Source organism: Doryrhamphus excisus, linkage group LG13 (genome assembly GCF_037039965.1).
Source record: "Doryrhamphus excisus strain RoL-2023G ecotype Guam linkage group LG13, RoL_Dexc_Guam_v1.1, whole genome shotgun sequence".
Classification (NCBI taxonomy): domain Eukaryota; kingdom Metazoa; phylum Chordata; class Actinopteri; order Syngnathiformes; family Syngnathidae; genus Doryrhamphus; species Doryrhamphus excisus.
Genome location: NC_136369.1, coordinates 10,097,147 through 10,121,149, shown reverse-complemented (window position 1 = coordinate 10,121,149; position 24,003 = coordinate 10,097,147). Strand labels below are relative to the sequence as shown.

The 24,003-nt window shown below is 40.2% G+C and overlaps 3 protein-coding genes across 4 annotated transcripts; 2 read left to right on the top strand and 1 right to left on the bottom strand.

The window, feature by feature from the left end:
• Positions 1–348: 348 nt before the first annotated feature.
• On the top strand, positions 349–1,729 carry clec3a (C-type lectin domain family 3, member A). The gene is made up of 3 exons (XM_058089213.2): positions 349–507; positions 591–671; positions 742–1,729. The coding sequence occupies exons 1-3, from the start codon at positions 411–413 to the stop codon at positions 1,137–1,139; spliced, it is 576 nt and encodes a 191-aa protein (XP_057945196.2). The 5' UTR covers positions 349–410; the 3' UTR covers positions 1,140–1,729.
• Positions 1,730–3,758: 2,029 nt separating this feature from the next.
• Positions 3,759–18,984, top strand: usp47 (ubiquitin specific peptidase 47). Of its 2 annotated transcripts, XM_058089143.2 has the most exons (28): positions 3,759–4,041; positions 7,333–7,527; positions 8,164–8,280; positions 9,405–9,558; positions 9,648–9,744; positions 9,827–9,972; positions 10,053–10,132; positions 10,877–11,026; positions 11,135–11,230; positions 11,349–11,501; positions 11,680–11,838; positions 12,003–12,134; positions 12,476–12,552; positions 12,739–12,794; positions 13,242–13,354; positions 13,870–13,971; positions 14,069–14,276; positions 14,460–14,575; positions 14,698–14,817; positions 14,911–15,709; positions 16,501–16,676; positions 16,759–16,839; positions 16,921–17,036; positions 17,115–17,233; positions 17,315–17,445; positions 17,511–17,558; positions 17,647–17,777; positions 17,861–18,984. In XM_058089143.2, the coding sequence occupies exons 1-28, from the start codon at positions 3,997–3,999 to the stop codon at positions 18,033–18,035; spliced, it is 4,092 nt and encodes a 1,363-aa protein (XP_057945126.2). In that variant the 5' UTR covers positions 3,759–3,996; the 3' UTR covers positions 18,036–18,984. The 2 variants fall into 2 exon arrangements, with proteins under 2 accessions (XP_057945126.2, XP_078651632.1); XM_078795506.1 differs by lacking the exons at positions 3,759–4,041; positions 7,333–7,527 and adding an exon at positions 7,620–8,064.
• Positions 18,985–19,868: 884 nt separating this feature from the next.
• dkk3a (dickkopf WNT signaling pathway inhibitor 3a) lies at positions 19,869–23,374 on the bottom strand. Its single transcript, XM_058089144.2, has 6 exons — positions 23,163–23,374; positions 23,012–23,071; positions 21,442–21,534; positions 20,982–21,126; positions 20,756–20,891; positions 19,869–20,377 (listed from the first exon to the last, which is right to left on the bottom strand). Exons 1-6 carry the CDS (start codon positions 23,370–23,372, stop codon positions 20,290–20,292), a joined length of 732 nt encoding a protein of 243 aa, XP_057945127.2. The 5' UTR covers positions 23,373–23,374; the 3' UTR covers positions 19,869–20,289.
• Positions 23,375–24,003: the final 629 nt, after the last annotated feature.

The following is a 24,003-nucleotide window of genomic DNA, read 5'->3' as shown; positions in this document are numbered from 1 at the left end:
TGGAAACTTTCAAGTCAAACTTTGCCAGTCAAAAGTGCAATAAATACAGCAACAGGCAAACATATTTTAACCTGCATGAGAACACTTTTTGACAAACATGTATACTGTAATATTTTAGGCACATCCATGTTGCTGAGGGGACTCTAACAGTCAATGAACTTGTGGTTTTTGAAAGGACACACTGCTCAGTGCACCGTAGCCCAAGTCAATATTTCTCAAAAAATCCAGACACAAGGAAGGCATTATTTGTCACTCCACCCTAATATCTTCGTATGAAAAAAAAAAAAACATTTTGTGGACCAATGCAGTGGCAGCGTACAGAAGGCTAGTATATATTGGGCCGTCCTCAAGACTTTTGGACTCCTTTCACGACAGTACAAAGTGTACCACTGTGTGCACTGCTCTCCAGCATGGCACGTCTGGGCCTCCCCGTCTTCTTCGTCCTGTGCTTCTTCTCTCTGCTGCAGTCCAGCACTGCACGGCCACCTCGCATCAGGAAGGCAACTGGTAAGCTTCCACATTCATAAGACGGTCTTCATTGCATTCAGTATGTTGACTCACCTAATATTATCTTGTGTGTTGACTTGCAGAGGATGATGACGTGAAGGGCCAGCTTGAGAAATTGTGGCGGGAGGTGAATTCACTGAAAGAGATGCAAGCCTTGCAGACAGGTAGGTACTATTCTCTTTCCACGTGATCTGGATTAAAAGTAAGTATTAAACGTATTAAATCTGTTCTTAGTGTGCCTCCGTGGCATCAAAGTTCACAGGAAGTGTTATCTTACAATTGAGGAACCCAAACACTACCATGAGGCAAATGAAGACTGCATTGCCCAGGGAGGTACCCTTGCAACGCCACGAGATATTATGGAGAATAATGAACTGCGAGACTATGCCAAGAGGAGTTCTCCAGGCTCCAAGGACTTCTGGATCGGTGTGGCCGACATAGTGAAAGAAGGCCAGTATGTTGACGTCAACAGCCAGCCCGTCGGCTACCTCAACTGGGATCGCTCCAAGAAGCAGCCCACAGGAACCAAGAGGGAGAGCTGTGTAGCTCTTTCAGTGGTTGCACAGGGCAAGTGGTACGACGAGGTGTGTCGCAGCTTGAAAAAGTACATTTGTGAATATATTATTCCCTAAAGGGCTTGTTGAGCACCTGTGTAGGTCCATGGATGAAAGGAAAAGCATCTTGTGACAAAAATGTGATGGAAAAGGCAGATTCTAGTACTTGTGATGTTAGTAATGCCCAGCAAACACACACAGTTTAGTACATTTATCTTAATATATTCACTTCAAGATAACAAAACTTCGTTTTGAAAGGGCTCAAAATGAGAATATAAGTGACATTTTTTGATATTGTTAACATTATTTTTCTAATTATGACAGTCCTCCATTCAGCCTAGTTGTGTTTCTAAACTTTATCAATGTATGCAGAATACTGACTTTACCTCACAACAGCTGATGCTGCATTATGCAATGCTAACGCTCATCGCCAACAATTTGCAGTACATTTTATCAACCAACTGGTCTGTAAATGTCTAATAAATATGTATTGCATGGACAATAAATATGCATACAAATTCACCTGTAGTATCTGTGAATCAATCGCCATTGCACAAAAATGTCCTAACCTACCTTCCGTAGTTTACAACATCCAACTTCCGGGTTTGAAGTCCCTTTTTTTTAGCTTCCGGGTTTGAAGTCGTGTTTCATTTGAGATCAACTACTTTTGGTTGCCTTCAGCCAAAGAAACCCACAAATAACTTCAACGGGGAATAAATATAAACCAATACCACATATATTTGAGTTTATCGGCCTTTCACACGTGCAATTAATTAATTTGTTTAAACTTAAGCCTTTAGCTTAATTTGTGGCGTCGTTTATAAACTGTTATTACATCATGTACCCAGCAGAGGGCTCCCTATTATACATTGCACTATTGTTCAGGAGGTAGTAGCACAGTACTGGTAGTAATTCAAAACATTCATTCATTCATTTTCTACCGCTTATCCTCACGAGGGTCGCGGACGTGCTGGAGCCTATCCCAGCTGTCTTCGGGCAGGCGAGAAAGAGGCGAGGAACACCCCGGAGTGGTCGCCAGCCAATCACAGGGCACATATAGACAAACAACCATTCACACTCACATTCATACCTATGGACAATTTGGAGTCGCCAATTAACCTAGCATGTTTTTGGAATGTGGCCCACTCACCCACGGATAGTGGAATCAAACACAGGTTTCCTAGCTGTGTGGCCTGTACGCAAACCCCTTATTCACTGTAATTTGACTTCATAGTAATTGGAAAACAACTCAGATAACAGTAATACAGTATTGATGTTTACAGTTATACACTGTTTTGTATTACAGTGAAGAAAATTGAACAGGAAAATTACAGTAACATACATATATTGAGTTTACAGTATAGTTTGAATTGTCACAGTATGTTTACTGTGGTTTAATTTACAGTACTTTTTTATTACTGTAAATTACATCACAGGAAAAATACTGTGAAATATATTACAGTATTTTACTGGCATCGTGCTGCCAGTAAAATACTGTAAATTTAATTTACAGTCCTAGTTTTTGTACTGTAAAATAAAACACAGTAAACATACTGTGAAATATATTAGAGTAATTTACTGGCATTGTGCTGCCAGTAAATTACTGTAAATGTAATTTACAGTACTATTTTTATTACTGGCGGCACGGCGGGTGAAGTGGTTAGCGCGCAGACCTCACAACTAAGGCCCCCAGGTTCAGTTCCACCCTCGGCCATCTCTGTGTGGAGTTTGCATGTGTGGGTTTTCTCCGGGTACTCCGGTTTCCTCCCACATTCCAAAAACATGCTAGGTTAATTGGCGACTCCAAATTGTCCGTACGATTGAGTGTGAATGGTTGTTTGTCTATATGTGCCCTGTGATTGGCTGGCGTCCAGTCCAGGGTGTACCCCGCCTCTAGCCCAAAGACAGCTGGGATAGGCTCCAGCACCCCCGCGACCCTCGTGAGGAAAAAGCGGTAGAAAATGAATGAATGAATTTTTATTACTGTAAAATAAATACAGTAAATATTACAGTAATTTACTGGCATTGTGCTGCCAGTAAATTTACAGGAAATAATTTTACAGTGTGTGATAAACAGGGAACACTCCTTAACACTAAAGAGGGGCAAGTCAAAGGAGGACAAACCACTTTAAAGAGTTGCTTAACAGCGACCCAACACCAGGCAAAGTGCTCAATGACATTACCTTACAGAGACTGCAAAATGAACTGAACGATGAACTCAGAGAAAATCCTACTCAGTTCCATGCTGAAGATCTTAAACTCCAATGTTATGTTTGTATGCATCACAAAGCTGGAGGACCAGTGAAGTTAGATTGGTCACACCCACAGAAAAAAAAAAACAGCAATAAGCAAACAGGCATTAACCTGGAATCCACAGGGCAAACAATTCAGAAAGGGGCCTAAACACCTGGAGAAGGAGCACAGGACAAGAATGCAAAAGGTCAGACTGGCATGGATCCAAATGGAAAAGATGGTACAAGACATATGAGGGTAGAAACATTTCCTCAATGGCCTATGTTCCAAAAGTAATTATTTTTTTAACCACTTGGAGGAGATTATTCAAACATAAAAATACATCCCAAATAAAACTATGTCCAAAATAAATGTCACTGTCGTACACTTCAATGTACAGGCACTAACCTATTCATCGTACCCGCGCCACACTACGTACGCACGCGTGACGTCAGAGGTGGCCGAATGAAGTCTCACGCAGGAACACACCGGCCATTTTTCTTTACAGCACAGCTTCTTTGGAGTGTCAACGAGCGTGTTGAGATCACTTTGATAAGCCTACAAGTTTGGACAAGTGTCATTCAGATTATCCACGCACCCAAAGTCTAAACAACAGGTCCAAAATCATGCTGGTGTTGTCGTCTGCAAAGTTTTTTCGCTGACATCCTTGTCCGGGTAGAGGCTTGTCTAAAGTGTCGCACAAATGGAAATGGTGCCTAGCGAGGAGAACCAGTTCGTATCCAAAGAGGTGAGCTGAACTGGGGACTTGACCTCTCGGGCGTTAGCTGTCATCTTCACTTGGCGTATTGGGAGCTGAAATGGTGTATATGGTTTGAGAACTTTGCCACACGGACTCCGTGTTGTTTAGAAGCTAGCTCTCGGCTGCTAGCAGTTAGCTAAACATGACTTGGACGGCCTATCATGACATAGCTAACTTAACATTGGCGTTGTAGCTAACATTAGTTAGCGCTTACTGTCAATACAAAGTGGGCTCCTGTAGCAAAATTGGAGCGTCAGTGTAATTGTCAATAAACTGTTCAAACTGCAAATTCGACAGTTTGACAACCACAATTTGTATATGATATTTTGCTATCCTGTAATGCTGTTTGGTCAACATACAAGTAGCAGCAGCTAGCACAGTTTGGCTACCTAACGTCGTCTGATTTTTAAGTTCAAACGTCGGCAACAACTCTAGCTTGATCATCTACTATATTACTATAACAAGAGCATACATCAGCCGTCCAGGATGTTGTTGTATATATTTGATGGGCCTTTATTTTAACATATTTATTGTCGTTTTCAAGTTTGTTTTGAAATGAAGTTTTAGTTCGTCACCACACACGACAGCGAAGGTGTGTCAAAGCCTCATTTAGGCAAATATGTCATAGCAGTTTTAAGAACAATGTAACTGAAGCTTTTACGCAGTCGTTTTCAAGCGTTTTGTTTTTCTAAAGCGTTTGCCGTCGACGTTCTAGCACGCTTTATCGACTTGGTAATCAGCTGTCATTTATCCTTGTTTATTGTGCTCCATTTGATTCGATATTTTCTATTGATAGTGTTTACAATGGAAATTACAACATCTTGTAAACTAAGCTCGTTCTTCGTATTTAATGAAAAACTTAAATGTAGCTACTGAAGCTCACATGCTGTTTAATCTCATTTTTTATCATTAGCATCACCATTTTGACTCATTTACCTACATGTTACACGTAAATGTCTAGATGACTGTCACAAATAGCTGGGTTACACATCTTTGTAAAAGTATGAGGTATTTAATAGTTTTGTGGAGGGGTTCTGTTTCTTTTGACATCAACATTGCTGACACTGAAACAACAACTCCACTTCTAAAGTCAGATGTCTACCAAGAACATGCACAAAGGTTTTGGCATTATGTCGCCAAAGGAACCGGACCAGCTGGCTTGAAACTTTGCTCCCAAGTTCACACATTTTCACTTTCACATTTAAACATTTTGTTGGACAAATTTGAGTGTGAAATAAAGCTGCTCTTCTCTTACTTTAATCCAATATTCCAGCAAAATAATTATAAACTGTATGCGGTAAAACACCAGCTTTCATTGTATGCTTTGGTGGCTTTTAATTTAGTCACTTTTAGTTCATTTTGGATTTTAATTGAATGTTATCAGAAGGTGTTTATTGGTACGTCTGGCCTTTGGTAATATGTTATCTTTACTGCCTTTGGAATCAGGTTGAGTTATACAAATATTAAGGCCTGTGCAGAGTCGCTGTACGTGTGGCTTCATGTCGGCACGCTGTGATTATATCCATGGTAAAAATAACCTTTAATCTCATAATACACTTGTGTGTTGTCAGCTGCAACTTCTTTATAGAACATGTCACTCTTACTTTGCCAAGATTACAAACATCACAAATGTTGCAAAATCATAAAAAAAGAAAAAACTCATGATGTTGCTGCCCAGCTGATTGAACAAGGCAACGTCTTTACAAGCATCCTAAATATATAACCAAGGGTTTAGCATGCTTTGTATAGTGATTCATGTCTGTATCCGTTATTATTAGGGTATGTTTTGGAGTTGCAGACAGAGTCTTTTTGATGAGATGAAGAGGATTTCTCAGGTAGCCATGCCTCATGTTTGTGTGTGCTGTGTGAATGAGCTCTCATCCAAGCATCTTGGTAGCTAGCTGCATGTAGTCGCATGAGTACTGTACAATCAGAACCTTCTTCATTTGGAGGAAAGATGACTGGATGAAAATATACTGTATATATCTCATAAGAGAGGACCAACTCCAAATTTACTTACATTTTCATTTTCTTCATGGACAGTTTTGTACAGATTAGGCTTTTTTAAAAAAATTATTAATTAAATATGATCTGTTGGTGGATGGCCTTTAAGAAGTTTAATGAACTGTGTTGTTGGGTGACGTGATAAAAGGACTCTCTTCTCTGGCTTTTGATCTTCTGAGTCACAATTAAACAAGTTGTTGTTAAGCCGTGTTACTGCAGTGTGAGCTAATCTTCCAAGACATTGTTTGAGAAGGTTTTGCAGACAGAAAATTATATAATGAAGTTTTTTTCAAGGTTTTAGATAATTTCCTAACTACATTCCCTAAAAGTGTGCAATCCTTGTCTTACTGGAGAGTAACCCGACATTATGTTGACAAATTCCTCACGTTCTCTGTACATCATGATGAGGAAGAAGCCGGTGAGCACCAGCGAAGAAGAAGTGGCTAAAACTAGCTTGCCGAAGTGCAAGCTAGTTACGGCAGCTCTGTGTCTTCTGCTGCGTTTTTAGTCTTTAATAGTGCTTACTTATGACTTCCTCATTGTTTTTTGTGCCATACCGACACCTTAAGCAAGTGTGCAGCTGTGGATGTTCATCTTGTTACATTTGTGGCTTGCCTCTTGCTCCATTGTTTACACCTACACCACTACAGTGAACGTCCAGAGATCCCTGCAGCAATGCCGAGGAGAGGCTGTCTAGTGGACAGGAGTGAACAGAGAAAAGACAGTATAAAGGTTGCCGTATAAAGACTGTATCAACCATGTTTACCCAGTCTGTCGTCATGAAGAATGTGAGATGGAATCACTATCAGTGCTAACCCGGCTGCAGAGAGACTACTGTTAGTGCAGCATGATTGCACTGAAACATTATATTTAACTTTTTCTATATTCATTTAAATATAATATACTATTTTATTTCAGTTCGGTGGTGTTGTTATATTTCCTGTGGAAAATAGTGTCATTTGGAGCTGAACAAAGACAGCATTTAATCTTTGTAAAATGTCTACATGTGTAAACAGGATGGAAGTTTGAGCGTTTAATTTCATTTTCATCTGTCGCTGGCCGTGCCAAAGACTCATTTGAATCTGGTTGGATAACCTGCTGCATGTGTTTTAGAAATGTCACTCGACTTGTATTATGTAGGTCCGATCAGTGAAAACGGCATGGCAAGGGGTGTGTACTGGCTTGTTGTGTTACATTGCAAAATTAAAGAAAAAGGTTTCTTACCGACTAATACAGGTGCTTAATCAACACATGTCATACTGTCCTGTATTTCAGATCCAAAAGGCGGCAGAGGAGCCTAGAGTGCTGTGTATAATCCAGGACATCACCAGTGCAAAGACGGTCAATGAGAGGTTAACCTTCAACCTGCCTGCATCCACGGCTCTCTCCAAACTTTATGAAGATGTTGCCCTCAAAGCAGGATATGTGAACGGTTCCTTTGACCTTGCCTGGGGAAACACACCAGAGATGGTTTGGAAATTTACTGAACTACACAATTTGAATATGACCAAAAGTGTCCCAATTGTGATACAAGTCAAATGTTTTTGAAGTCGTTTACAGTCTTTTAAAGTCGTTCCCATGAGGCTGTACTGAATCTGAACTCTCCTCGTTCACACCTATCTTTTCTTTTATTCAATAATGGATTTGGACATACAATTGTTCACTTGTACAAAGTAAACAGTGTGAAAGAGTGTTGTTGCCAAAGATGATTGCTCATATTTGCTAGTGCTCAAATAATATAGAAGAAAGGTAATCCCACTGTGTGCAGGTACAGTACATGCTGTTTTGTGTTCATACTGGTCCCCTTAGACGAGCCCAAGCTAATCCTGCTGCTGACCCAGGCCAAAGCCTAGGTGCTGTGCCTGTTATCTCACTGAGTAGGTCAGTGGATTAAGCTACTGTATGTTTCCACTGCAGCTCTCTGCTTGCTCATCCTCAGCATGCGCAGCAGGAAGAAAGTGTGTGGCTGCATCCGGTGCAGTTACTTTCCTTGTCCACATGAATACTGTGAATATTCTAAAATAATTGGTCTAACCATTTAGCAGAAAGTAGCAAGTTAGTAAAAAGGTTAATGCCTGAGGCTTACTCCTGTTTCTGCACATTTAGGCACCTCTGGACCACAGCGGGGAAATGTCGCTCTTGGATTGTGGCTTTGAGCCTGGTGGAAAGAGGAATTTTCTCCAGCTTACAGACAAAGATGGAGAGCAACCTCAGGTAGCATCGGTGAGTGATACACAATTTTATATATTAAAAAAAAAAAAAGTTGTGTATCCCTTCAGACTTGGCCTGAAGCTACAGTATGTACCTCCCACTTCTGCACAAAACACAAACCTTTTTATCTTAATTAACTTTAAATGTAATTAATTGGCTAACTAATGTTATTGCAAATCTAATTGAATTGATTTCACATACATATGCTAGTTCGTCAACAACACCAGCATAGATACAGTGACAACACTTACAATGTCCGCCCTCATTGGGATGGCTGTGTGTTCCATCACAATGTATGTGCTCCAGTCCTCAGGTTAAAAAATGCTGACTGCAAGGTACCCACTCTTCCATCTGTGAATGACATTGGGATGAGTGGCTAGCAAGGCGTCGTGTTAGTCTACCAGATAAATCTAGTTTTTCATGTCAATGAAACTTGGTTGATATACAAGTCAGTTATGTATATGTAAATGGTACACTGTTTTTTGTGGGGTTTTTTCCTGTTTTTCAAAATAGGTACTTCCCATGACATCCGTTGTTAGCAACCTCATATTAACTTGTTTTCTTGTGAATGATGGGCAAAATTTAAAAAAACTGCAGTTCCCCTTTAACAATCATGATAAAGCAGTATCTGATGTAGAAAAATACATACAACCAACGATAAAGCATAATTTTTTGGCGGAATCCCCACTCTCAGTGATTTTCACCACTGTGATGTGCCGGGTTTTGAACACTAATATGAATGAAACCTTCTAGATTAAACACAATTAACAAACAAAATAATCATCAAACATACTTTTTTTTTTTTAAGCCAGTTATACAAAACTGGGGGAAGTAAAATTTCTTTGAGGCTGGCAGGTCTGTTATCTTAGTAATATCTTAATAGTTACCAATGATGACTTAAATGTTATATTAGATCTTAAATGCATTGCAACCCCAGAGGCCACAGTTGTGTTTAATATGATTAAATAGGAGACTAGGAAACAAAACTTGAGGGGTGGTGATTGAACAGCTGTGTCGTCTTAGGAAAGTCTAAAGGGGAGTATCAAGTGAACATTGCTGCAGTGACAACGCACAACTCAAAAGGATGCATTTTTACCCACAGCATCTTTTATTACTGTGTGTGTCCATGTATTTAGGAGGATGCAGCAACTGTAGATAGCAGTGGACTGGATGACAGCTCCCAAGAGCGCTTCATCGGACCCCTGACCAGAGATGGCACCGTGGGCTGCAGTGGTGACTGCAGCGGCCCCTCTTATTCTTACACATCCATCCTTAACAAATCTGAGACAGGTATGGCTTGGTTACCGCTAAAATGTACAATGATGTTCTTTTTGTACAACCACATCTGGCTTACTAGCTTCATCTGTCCTTAACTCTAGGTTATGTGGGTTTGGTTAACCAAGCAATGACCTGTTATTTGAACAGTCTGTTGCAAACTCTGTTCATGACCCCAGAGTTCAGAAATGCACTGTACAAGTAAGTATCTCTTTGAAGCCGTAGTGTGAAGTTTGCGTTTTGGTAACTCGTGAAGACATTGACAAACGCTAACCTTTTTCAGCTGGGAGTTTGAGGAGTCGGAAGAGGACCCGATCACAAGCATTCCCTACCAGCTGCAAAGACTGTTTGTTCTACTTCAGACCAGTAAGAAACGTGCCATTGAGACCACTGATGTGACGCGGAGCTTTGGCTGGGACAGCAGTGAGGGTGAGTCGTCTCACACTTCTGTTAATGTTTGAGGGGAAGAATCAGACCTCTGCATTTAATGTTCTTTGTTTTCATCTCAGCTTGGCAACAACATGATGTGCAAGAACTTTGCAGGGTCATGTTTGATGCACTGGAGCAAAAGTGGAAGCAGACAGAACAGGTAAAAAAAAAAACAAGGAAAGAAAATGTGCCCTCCACCACAAACAAAACAGGCTTTTGTGAGAAAGGGGAAATGTGCCAGTTTTACTCATAGAAAGGTTTGCCACTTTTTTTTAGCTTGCGGGACCAACAGGATTGCAAACACTTAGGCCTGTGTCTGTGCAGCCATGTGGTCTACATGGGACTAAATGAGCTTGTGATTACATCTCTCACATTAAATATAGCAAATGTGCAGTACATTTGACCTAATATTGAAGGGAACGATCATGGTTTCATCCCTATTCAAAAGAAAAAAATAGTTTTCAAACAAAACATTAAAAGGAACCTATTTTGAGGTTTGTGCATTCGAAAGTGAGCCCTGAATGAAGTTTGGGATTGCTCCGAACGCTCTGTTTTAGTGAGGCTCACTTTGACTTCACTGTGACCTAGCAACCTAGTAATGCCTTCTGATAACAATCAGGCTTATTTATCGAAATCTGTGGTCACAAGTTTCATTACCTTGAAAGCAAACATGGTGTGTTGCAACTGAAACTAGAGGTATCTCATAGACTGAAAAGGAAGCGCACTGCTTTCTTCGGAATGTTGCCATTATTGGCCAGGTAATCATAATCACTATAGGCCAGTGTCTCAATGATTAGTTAATAATGATAGTTTACCATTGATTGTACTCTTGGACTCTTATAATCTTTCAGCCCAAAATATAACCGTCTGTGAGGCCGTGGCTCTTGTGCATTCTTCTCCTCAGGCTGACCTGATCAACCAGCTGTACCAGGGTAAACTCAAGGACTATGTCCGTTGTCTGGAGTGTGGCTACGAGAGTTGGCGAATTGATACCTACTTGGACATCCCTCTTGTAATAAGACCCTTTGGGGCCAGCCAAGCCTATGGAAGTGTGGTGTGTTTCTCTCTTACGTTGAATTACTGTTGATGTTTCACATTTGGTTATCACAAGTATGTTGATTTGAATATCATTTTATAAGTACATTTAATTTGCCATTTCCAGGAGGAGGCTTTGCAGGCATTTATACAACCAGAAACTCTAGATGGGCCCAATCAGTACTTCTGCGAACGCTGCAAAAAGAAATGTGATGCCCGGAAGGTGAGCTCACTCTGAATGAGTTTGCACAATCTGTGTGCAAGATACAAGAGAGCCCTAAAGAGAATGCATAGCTACTGTATTCCTGAAATTCATTTCCCTTCTAAATATTTCTCTGCAGGGTTTGAGGTTTTTGCATTTCCCTTACCTGCTGACGCTGCAGCTGAAGCGATTTGATTTTGACTACACCACTATGCATCGCATCAAGCTCAATGATCGCATGACTTTCCCCGAGGAACTTGACATGAGTCCATTCATTGATGTGGAAGATGAGGTGAGAGGAAGCGTGGAAATGACATATACTGCTGATTTACAGGTCCTGGCAAGCATTGAAATATTGAAAACTGAAATATATCAAGCAGTCCACTTCCATGCAGCTTCTCGCTCTTTTGCCCTGCCTATTATTATGAATTAAGCGTTTTTATTGTGCTCTGTCTGAATGCCATCCGCAGAAGTCCCCTCAGACAGAAAGCTGCACTGACAGTGGAGCAGAGAATGAAGGCAGTTGCCACAGCGACCAGATGAGCAATGATTTCTCCACTGATGACTGTGTTGATGAGGGCATTTGCCTGGACAGCACTGTCAGTGCAGAGAGGGTCCTTAAGCCAAAGGTATTTAATCACTTGATAAATGCAAATGAGTATGTAAGAAAACCAAATGCAGTTGGGTACAAATCGTTACTATATAATTACATGTGAAAAGCAACTTTGGAAGAAAGTCTTATCTTTGCTTTGAGTTATTGTTGCTCATTGCCATTTTTTCTCTTTTTGGGCAGAGTTTGCCGACCTTTGAGCTGTTTTCGGTCATGGTCCATTCAGGAAGTGCAGCAGGTGGCCACTACTATGCCTGTATCAAATCCTTCACCGATGGCCAGTGGTACAGTTTCAATGACCAGCATGTTAGCAAGGTTAGCCATTCAAACAGTGGGAGTCAGTTCTTGTCAATGTACACTTATCCCCTGCAATAAAATGTTAAATTACATTTTTATGTACTTTTCAATGCATTATAAAATCAGTGCTGTAGCATTTATATCTGCAAACCAAGATACAATTGTGTATTTTGACACTGTGGTACGGCAATTTAAAAATCGTATAATAGTGTACCCATTAAAATATTTGATTAATGTTTATGTCCATCAAGACTAGTCACCACCATTTTGAAACACCATGCACCGTGTCAGTTTTCTGTGCTGCTTATTCCCAGCACTTAGATCTTATTTGTTGACATCATATGCATTTTTATGGACAGATAACCCAGGAGGACATCAGAAAGACCTATGGCGGGTCCTCAGGGAGCAGGGGATATTATTCCAGTGCCTTTGCAAGGTTATTTACCTCCTTTTTGATATTGTTTCAGATTTTTTTCTAGTTTTACATACTTCATATGTGTACAGGAAACTGACTGTACACGTATGAACATGATATAAGGAACTTGTTTATGGTATTCCAGTGTTGAGGATCCGATGAACAGGATATTGTTGCTTATTTACCTGCATATTTTCTCTCCAACAGCTCTACAAATGCTTATATGCTGATTTATAGACTTAAAGATCCCTCAAGGAATGCAAGTAAGAAATCTATTCATTTGTAAAAATGCATAATTAGAAATACCAGTACAGCACTCTGATGTTCCCTTTATAGTTATTTATAATTCTGCTTCTCACAGTTTTATTGATTTAGTATTGTCGACTTGCAAAAGCAAATGTATCATTGATGTTTGAGGATTTTTCCAAGTCCATGGAAGATATAAGAGGGTGTTGTTAGTTTAACATTTGTTAATGAGGCTGTAACCAAAAAGAAATGTCAAGCATCACATTAAATTAGAAATGATGGGCAAGTAATGTTTCAGCTGTCCTTTTTATTTCTAGTTGAATACCTTTGCAATCTGAGTGAGTGGAGTGGACTTAGTACCTGTAGTTCTTATCAGAAGTGCATTCGATGTATTTATTGCTATAATGTGTATTTCCATCATGGTATTTTAATTAATACCGTGAATGTGTGTCTCCTGTCTAAAGAGTATTTAGCGGTGGAGGACTTTCCAGAGCATATAAAGAGTTTGGTCCAGAAGGAGAAGGAGTCTGAAGAACAGGAGAAGAGACAGAGAGAGATCGAGCGCAACACTTGCAAGGTGAAAAGTGATTTGATCTCAGTTAATTATCTGCTTTTCTGTATGTAAATGCAGTGATTAGATAGGTCTGATAATATTAGCCAATATCGGCATAATTTTCCAATTATATTGTTTCTGTTGCAGGACGACATGTTACAATAGTTGGCTATATTGGTCTTGATTTATTCAAATGGCTAGTTTGTCAAAGTCTTGAAAATAAATCTGGCACTTTTACCATAACTTGTGTTATAGTTTACAAGGTTTACATTGCAGCATGTGTTTGATTCTGCACAGTATTTATTTGCACCTGGTGGGATCACTGTCAAAGGAGCTTAATGTGTTCATTACATGCCTTTAGTTTGAGGAGATAGCTGCTGCCAAAGTTGGTATCTGTTGATATCAGTAATGAAGTGCTGGCCAATATCTGTATACAGTTAGATCTACAGAGATATCCGTAAGGCCGATATCACGCACCTCTACCTGTGATACATAGCTTCTGATGTTGTTTTACAGCTTGCTTTTTTCCCCTCCATCAGATCAAGCTGTTCTGCTTGCATCCTTCAAAGATGATGATGGAGAGCAAGCTGGAAGTGCATAAAGACAAAACTCTTACGGAAGCAACCGAAATGGCTTACAAGGTTTGTTGGCAATAAAATTTTTATTACGCTCTTTACTAACCACTGTGCAGCAAAAAAATATTGATTAATGATGATGAGGCCATGCTCCGTATTTCAGCTGATGGAGCTGGAGGGGACGGTCCCCCTGGACTGCTGTCGTTTGGTGAAGTATGATGAGTTTCATGAGTACCTGGAGCGCTCCTATGAGGGCGAGGAGGACACACCTATGGGTCTTCTGCTGGGAGGTGTCAAGTCCTCTTACATGTTTGACTTGCTGCTGGAGACGCGGAGACCAGAGCAAGCGTTCCTGCCTTACAAACCTGGAGGTGAGGAGCTGATATTTCGCGCATCTCCACCACTTTTAACTTAACTTGTGAATGTGAAACATGAGATGTCAAGATGAGACTCCATTGTAACCCTGTGTGCGTGTTTTGTGCATGTTTTGAAATGAATGAAAACAATTACCACAATCTTAAATATGTCTCTGTGGGTGTGGTATTTTCCCACAGAGGTCATGGTGAAGGTTCATGTTGTGGACCTGAGAACTGAAACCATTGCCCCTCCAATCAGTGTTCGAGCCTACTTGAACCAGACCATCACTGAATTCAAACAGCTTATTGCACAGGTTTTAGACTGCACAGTTGTATCCCTTTCTTTTCCCTAATCAAATGCTATAATCATAATTAAACCTGTGATTAATGACCTTAAATTAGCAGTACAAGTTAACACTTATGTGCTTTCACCTAGGCAACAGGACTATCTGCAGAAACCATGCGTGTGGTCCTAGAACGCTGCTATAATGACCTGCGGCTTCTGTATGTTCCAAACAAAACACTGAAAACAGAAGGGTTCTTCAGGAGTAACAAGGTTTGTATGTTATTTACCAGATGTTGCTTACCAGATCAAATCTATCAGAATTGTAATACTAAGCAGTCTGAACATCTATTATATTTGTGTTAGATTTTTGTGGAGAGCTCAGAGTCAACTGATCATCAAGTTGCCTTTACTGACTCGCTACTGTGGAAGTTGTTGGATCGCCACGGGAATACTATCCGACTTCTGGTCCTGCTGCCTGAGCAGGCTCCTGGTACTTTGGCCAGCAGAACTATTTGCCAGAAAGTTGGCAGTGACTCTGATGTGCCCTTTGAAGCATCAAAGGGCAACAGGAAATCTGTGGAAGCTATCCTTGAGGAGAGCACAGAAAAGTTAAAGAACCTGTCACTGCAGCAGCAGGGCTCCAGCACCAGCGACAGCCAGAAAAGTTCTGACGCCAGTGATTTTGAACACATCGAATCCCTGAACCAAGAAGCAGACTCAAACTCAACATGCATGGCCGCAGACAACAGAGAACTAGAGAATCGGATCGGGGGCGCAGCTGCATGCAGGAGCACTAGTGCCTCATCCGACCCTGAGAACCATTTTCCCTGCGAGGAACGTTCAGACTCTGAGGTAAACAATGACCGCAGCACCAGCTCAGTGGACAGTGACATCCTGAGCTCCAGTCACAGTAGTGACACACTGTGCAATGCAGACAGCGGCCCCATTCAGCTGGCCAATGGCTTGGACTCGCATAGCATCACCAGTAGCAGGCGCTCTAAAGCCCATGAGGGAAAGAAAGAGACCTGGGACACTGCTGAGGAAGACTCTGGGACGGACAGCGAATATGACGACAATGGGAAGAACAAAGCAGAATCCCAGTACTTCTACTTCAGAGCAGAACCTTGTTCCCAGGATGACTCTGCCTCCACCGCACAAAAATGTATGACCCCTCTATTCTTGATGGAATTTAAAGAATTATATAATTTTTCATGTTCAAATTAGTTACTTTGACGTTTGCTATATGTAATATATGTAATATGTAAAAAAAACAAACAAACCAAAAAAAACACTGACAGTGACCTAACAATAATAGTAACAGCATTTTTGTTTTCAGAGTACCTATATTTGCTTCTTCGTGATGAAAATTAATTTAAGCTTATAACATTCATTCATATCAAATCTAGTAATCTATTTTGACAAGCTTAACTGTTTCAGCTTAACCATGGAAACAATCCATTTTGTGATTGCCTTCTGTTTTGTTGATGCCCAATTCTATCAGTCCATGCATGCTGTGGAGATACATCTAGCCAAGCCATGGTATATTTGCAACTTTAGAAAATGTTAGTCAGGAGTTTGAATTTAGTAGCTCACACTTTATTTTATTGTAGGTTTTTGCTGCAAAGTTACGTTTCTTTGCTGACTTTCTTATTCACACTGCTTGATATGGACTGGTGATGGTGGTTCAGACTCTCAGGTTAAGCACTACTAATCTCAGGAAGGCCTTTCCACAATTAACAACTACAGTGGAAATTTCAAAGAGAGGCTATCAACACAACGCTGTGCATCAAACACTCCATATGCTGATTGTATATATTTCTGAGCAGATACAGTATAACTTCTTCACATGGATATTCATACATTGTGCAAAGAGAAATGTAATGCCTGCAGAAAATATTCAGTTTTAGTCTTCTCAAGGTTCCCAGTGCTGAAACTGTTTCCTGTTATCTTCAGTTTTAGTGGTTCATGTGGACAAGAGGATAACATTGGCAGCATTCAAACAGAACCTGGAACCCTACGTGGGCGTCACCTCGACCCAGTTCAAAGTGTTTAGAGTGTACGCTAACAACCAGGAGTTTGAGAGTGTGAGGCTCAATGAAACACTGTCATCGTTCTCTGACGATAACAAGGTTTGGCTCTATTATCAAAATTGATTTCACTTGGTTACATTTCAGTGGCGCAACGTTACACAATTTTAATCGCACCCCACAGATAACCATTCGCCTTGGAAGAGCACTAAAAAAGGGTGAATACCGAGTGAAAGTGTATCAACTGCTAGTAAACGAACAGGAGGTGAGAGGCAAAGTAAAAAAAACTGTTGGTGCAAGTGATGAAAGAGCTGAATGAAATGTTGTCTTTTCTTGTTTTGCACAGCCCTGCAAGTTCCTTGTTGACACGGTGTTTGCCAAAGGCATGACTGTCAGACAGTCTAAAGAGGAGCTGCTTCCTCTCTTGAAAGAGCAGTGCAAGCTTGACCTCAGCATTGACCGGTATCCCTACACATGAACACAAGTTGACAAATACAAGTTCGAACCTCGTAACTAAACCGATGTGGTTTTTGGCTTCAGAGTACGCCTCAGGAAAAAGACATGGAAGAATCCAGGCACGGTATTCCTGGATTACCATGTTTATGAGGAAGATATCAGCATCTCCTCCAACTGGGAAGTTTTCCTGGAAGTCCTTAATGGTACCTCTGAGAGATATAAAGTACTGTACTGAAATTGCACCTAAAGGTCTGTTATAAAGTGTCCTCTGAATGCTCTTGCAGAACCTGAGAAGATGAAGTCAATGTCTCAGCTGGCAGTTCTGACGCGGAGGTGGAGCCCTGCCACAATGAAGCTTGGTTTCTTCCAGGAAGTTATTCTGGAAAGCAGCAATGTTGAGGAACTCAAGGAGAAGGTATTCAGTTGACGCTCTCCCTGAGCTCTTCTCGATAGTGAGCTTCTACTTTGTTGTGATTGCAGCTCAGTGAAATCAGCGAAATTCCTCTCGAAAAGCTAGAGTTTGCCAAGGTATGTGATTTCTTCCCATAATTATTTTACCCAAGTTGCTACCTTGACCTTTCTGTTTTGTTTTTAACTTGCGTGTTGATCTCCGCAGGGTCGAGGAACATTTCCCTGTGATATTTCTGTACTGGAGATCCATCAGGATTTAGACTGGAACCCCAAGGTGTCGACGTTAAATATGTGGCCTCTGTACATCTGTGATGATGGTGCTGTTGTCTTCTACAGGTAAGCTACTTTTCACCTAAATGCTATTCAAGATGTTTCTCATGCTGTATGTGGCCTGAGAACATTGTTACTGTTATGTGTAGGGACAGCACAGAGGAGCATATGGAGCTATCAGAGGATGAGCGCAATGAACTAATGAAGAAGGAGAGTAGCCGCCTGCTGAAGACCGGACACCGTGTCAGCTACTCACCACGAAAAGAGAAGGCCCTTAAGATCTACTTGGACGGGGGCCCCATCAAGGACACAGGACAAGACTGAGTCCCAACAGCGTCTCTGGCTCCCTGATTTTGTGGCTGCTGTAGCACAGTGGCAGACCTACTCAAGGGGACTCATGGTGTGGGTGAGCTGCCCGAAAAACAGACTTGAACTCAAGCAGCGTTGTGAGGTTGGAATGTCCTCGGCCTCCACTCTGAGCTCTGAAACCTTATTGTGCACTGTTGGTTGTATAGTACTGTAAAGTTTAAAGGGAATTTGAGAAGGTATTCCTGGAAGAAAATGATACTGTTTTAATCGGTTGGACCCCAACATATTCATCCTCTCTCACCAGTTTGTCTCTTCTTGGTTGGCTCAAATCCTCATTTCTCACATTTAATCGGAATTTTTCAGTCTTAGGATATGATGCATCAAGCAAGCTGCGCTATTGCTTCAGTGGTGTGTGGTCTTTCCTTGATCACTGCTTAACTTGTCAACATGACCTCCACTAGGTTTAGTCAGAACAATCTCTTCTAATTCCCACTTGAGAACACCAAGTAAAGGACGTCTGATGATTTTGCGCCTTTTTCTTTGGGGGGGATAAATTATAATACCTCCAAACAGTCATCCTTTTCAGGCTACTCACAATCACCTGTCGTCCGTATGAATATTTTGTGGATTACTGCATCTATCAGTGATATGATCTCCATTGTGTACAACATACTTAGGGGAGCTTCCTCTTTTGGGGTTTTTGCTTGGAGCGTGAGGTGGAGTTGGTACTTCTACCCACTGCTGCTTGATAAGATGGACACCAGATGGTGCAGAAAGGCCGCCACACCACCTGTGTCTCGGTCTGCTGGGCTTCTGATGGATGCTGCCACCAGCTGTTCACTGTAGAAATGCCAATTTCTGAGGAAATTCTGTTTTCTGTTGTTGATTTCTTTTGAGATTCAAATCCTGTGTGAAAATAGTTTAAGATGATTTTAGAAATTAATTAAAATGCTTTATTTCATAACTTCAGTTTTTGTTTTTTCTTTCCGATTTGGATGACTTTTTTAAAATGTAATTACAATACAACCCCCCTGAGATGGTTTAAATTAACTTTCAATGTATATGTATAGCAGTACCTCAGTATGTTGAAGTATTTTTCATTTGTAATTGTTTTTAATGCGGCTCTTGTGTTGGATCTCATTCAATTATGCAGGTGTAGATCTATACATGGTAAGTATGTAGAGTGACCATATTTTGATTAACGAAAACCAGGACACTCACTCGAATGATACATAAAGTTTACTCAAAATATGCTTTAAAATTTCCAATTCAGATGCTATTAATTTTACCAGATGTCATCTCAGCAAGAGTCAGAAGATAAACTTTTTGCACATTTTTCTTTGTCTTTTTGGCAAAACACCTGCATGTCAGCCCCAGGGATTACAGTGGTATGAAAAAGTATCTGAACCTTTTGGAATTTCTCACATTTCTGCATAAAATCACCATCAAATGTGATCTGATCTTTGTAAAAATCACACAGATGAAAAAACAGTGTCTGCTTTAACTAAAACCACCCAAACATTTATAGGTTTTCATATTTTAATGAGGATAGCATGTAAACAATGACAGAAGGGGGAGGAATAAGTAACTGAACAGTTTGTAAAGAAGAATGGGCCATGATTTGTCCTGATCAATGTGCCAGACTGATCAGGAAGCGTCTGGTTGAAGTTATTGCTGCCAGGGGGGGCACAAAATATTAAATGTGATGGTTCAGTTACTTATTCCTCCCCCTTCTGTCATTGTTTTCATGCTATCCTCATTAAAATATGAAAACCTATAAATGACAAAGATCAGATCACATTTGATGGGGATTTTATGCAGAAATGTGAGAAATTCCAAAAGGTTCAGATACTTTTTCATACCACTGTACATCCTATACTGCAGAGTTCTCTCATGCCGGATGGGGAAATGTCCTATGAAACCAAGACATTTGGTCACTGGATAGAACTAGATAAAGACAGAAAATAACAGCCAACAGTCATTGAAATTGTACAACTTTTACTTGTGCAATACATATTCATTGCTCCTACAGTGCATAAAGCTGAGTGCATAGTCGTAGTGGGGTTACATGCCCCCGATGGACCTGACTGAGTGTACAATGAACCTCCCCAGGCCAGTCATCAACTTCCTGTGGGCAATCACAAACCTCTAAACCTCAGGTAAGCATGTACAACTTGTTAGTAGTGTTCTTGTCTACATGTCATGCTATGTTTTTTCAGGGATATATTTGCAAACAGGAAATGAGAATAATGCAATATGAATTTAGCATTTAAAGGATATAGTCTATGGATGAGTAAAGGCTGTCTGTCAGGTCCTCTTCAACTGAGTCGACTTCTTTAAGACACATGGACCCTCGCCTGTCGGGACAGAGTTTTTAATCATTCCAAACAAGCATGGAAAAATCTTTTTGACAATTTTTATTTTTGAGACAGCTTTGAAAAAGAGGGACTATTTGTCTTGGGCATGTGGAAGGAAGGCAATGTTCCATATGCATATGTGTATATACCGCAAATTAGATTTAATTACTATATTGCTCATATTGTACTGAGCAGCCAGACCCTTTCTAACAATAATTTGGAGTTAGGGTTCTATAGTTATCCTTACACTTTCCATCTTCCCATTACTGAGAGCATTCTGTGTCGGAATCACAGGAAAAAATCAGCACCCTGCATGATGATGGCTTTAACTCCCAACATGCGGGGGTGTTTGAACAGTACAAATGGATGGGTACTCACCCCAGATGCTGACAGTGGAGATCCCCTGCACAGGGGCAGTGTTTCCTGGGTGCTTTATCGTCTATCAGTTTTTTGTAGGCAGGAACACAACGCTCCCGTTCAATCGGCATAGCAGAGCAGACCGGGAAGAGCAGGGCTAAATATACAACATGCACTGTTATACTTGTAATAATACACTGCTATGCTGCACTAGGATTGATGAAGACCTTGACTGACTGAACATCACCTGTGTGAAAGGCACAGCAGAGGTCCTGGCTGCAGTCGCCCTGATGCTGGCACGTACTGCCTGCTTGTCCTTTGGTTGCATTTGGACTACACTGACCCCAAACACACAACTCAGTGTTGCAGCACTCCTCATCTTTAGTGCAAGGCTGCAGTAATCAATACATTTTACTTGTGTTAGTCATTAATACTTCAGCTAATTATTACAGTGCACATTCCTGACACATCATTATGGTATCCTTATACAGTGGTCTTGTCCTTGTGTCATATATAGAGTATGAGGACTGTTTGGCATATTGTCTGCACCTTTACTGTCCAGCTCATTTCAACACAACCTGAAGTAAAAGCACAAATAGACTGACAAACTTTTAAATTGATAAATACATTTGGAGACGCATAAGTCACTGCTTTGTGTCAAATACTATTATATAATATATATATATATGTGAGAAAAGGAAACTCACCACATCAATGCCTTTGCAAGCCTGACACCTGGAGTTGTCTTTCTCCAAAAGACAGTACCTCCCCTTCCCACAATCCTCAGTGGTGACACAGCCCTATAATACGGGAACATTTACCTTCAATTTGGACAGTCTCTACAGTTTAGGGCTCTAAAATCTGACTTGTTGTGTCGTCACATTTAAAAGATCACATTATAACAACCAGCTACTCATTATTGAGTCCTTTTTCGATGTTATTTCTATTTTAGGTTGGTTTTTGATTTTTTTCTTTAGCTTTAACTTCTTAGTCTTTAACTTTTGATCAGCTGATCAACAGCCTATTTCAGTACCCAGTCCCCTACTATTTCAATACTGTTTGTATTGAGTTGGGGACTCCTATAGAGCAGCTACACACAATAACCCGCACAGAAAACTTTCTAGATCTTCCAGAATCTCACCAGGGTTCACTACCAAATACGCAAACTATTATCTAAATTATCTGAAACTTTGGCATCGTTTAACACGAGAATACAACATTCTAACTACATTTATAGGTCAGAAAAGTGGAAAAAGCATAAGAGGTACCCTTTAATAAGATGACCTGCCTTTTTCAAGACTTTTCCGAAAAATATTTTATATATAAACAAATATTTTCAAGTCATATTTTCTATAAATGTGATTATTATCTCATTATTTATTCAATTATTAATTTAACTAGTGTGTGAGAGTGACAGAAAAAAAACCATGCCTTGCATGGTGAGAAGTAGTTGAGGTATGAGGACACGGAGACAAAAAGAAATGGGTCAAAAAAAAAAGGATGAATGTTTGCAAGATAATACAAAATTTTTGCGAGAGAATGCAAAACTTTTGTGACAAAACGAATAGCATTATGATGTACTATACATATCACTATATTGACAGTTACTGTGGTACCCATTATGTCATTGTATGGTCATATCACCTCATACTTTAGTACATAATTAAAAAAAAAAACTTAAACTATATTAGGAAAGCAGGAAGTGAACAAATGTAACAGTTACTGATTGTAAAAGTACCAGATGGAGGGGTAGGATTTAATAAGCTTTGCTTCTTCCTACTCCTTTTGGATATGTGGAACTGTGAACTGATTATGTGATGCATTCAATTGTAATCTGATGCATGTTCAAATGAAATAAAACCATTACCATTATTCTTTCACTCGATTTTTGCTATGAGAAGGCAAGCAATGACCGAAAGTGCATCCTGTAGCTTCACAAAGTTTTGCGAGACAACGAAAACTTTTGTGTTCACGCATTCCTTGTTTTTTAACCATTTTATCATTTTTCACCTTGTGTCCACTTGGGGGCACTATGTGTGAATCTCTCCATCCTAAGTATAAGACGACCTGTCTTTTCTATGGAGTCTTATATTTGGGTTAACAAAGCATATGAGAAGTAGTATATTTGTACACCACTGCAAAAAACAAACACTATAATAAACATGTTCTCAAATGATTACCTTGCTGACCGTATTATGTATTCTTTTAGTGGGTCTATTTACAGTATATATTGTACAGGTGTAGCTAAAGTTGTAGCAGTGAACATGAAGTACTCACAGTGTTAATATGATTGTCCAGCTCGGTGAATTGTACAGCCGTCGTAGCAATGGTTGTCTCCTGAATGAAAGTAGCGCATCATCATAAGACATCCAAAAACTATATTATTTATATATACAGTATCATAACATCTGCTGTGTCATGTTCCTACCTGCTGCCCAAGCATGAGCTGCTCATCCTGGTCCTGTTTCTCCACCTGCATCAATATGGGATCTTCTGGGATGGAATTATCCAGGATGTGGCTAATTCCTGAGTCCACTATATCAGGGAGGATGCCATTGGAAGGGGTTAGGAGGGTTAAAAGTAGCAGCGTGGGGACGGTTGCAGTCAGCATCTTCTTCATCATCATCATCATCATCATCGCGCTGCTGCTGCACTGGCGAGGTAGGCGGGGCTCTGCGTCAAATGACACCATCATGGCGCATGGTGACACTTCCTGTTAAAATGAATGGGAAACTTAATATAGTGAATTTTGTTAACTTTTTTTCACCAACATAGTCACATTTTTAATAGAAAAAACGTCGTTTTTAATTTTAATTTTAATTATTTTATTTTAATAAAAACACAAAACATCGTAGGATACCCTAAATGCAGTTCGTCCTGAACAATACAATTTTGTGAACGGTGATGTTTTTTTCTCATATTTCACTTGCTGCTCAATTATGTTAACTTTTCTACCTATAACAGCAGACAATAATCGGATATTGGATCAAATATAATGTTCACCAGACACTTCATTAGGTACACCTGCACAATCAGATCCAATGCAAGATCTCTAATAAGACGTATTTTTCGAGGCTTTTTGATCTCATTGATCTCATTTAATGGCTATTTACGTCAGTACGACTCATAATTGATTCATTCGTAATGTAAATGTGACGATAATAGTCGAAACCTTACATTCTTTTATGATGTTATCGTCACGAAAATGTTTCATAGTTGTACTATCATCATGTGGCCACAAGAGGGTACAACGAAAGTGACGAGACAGG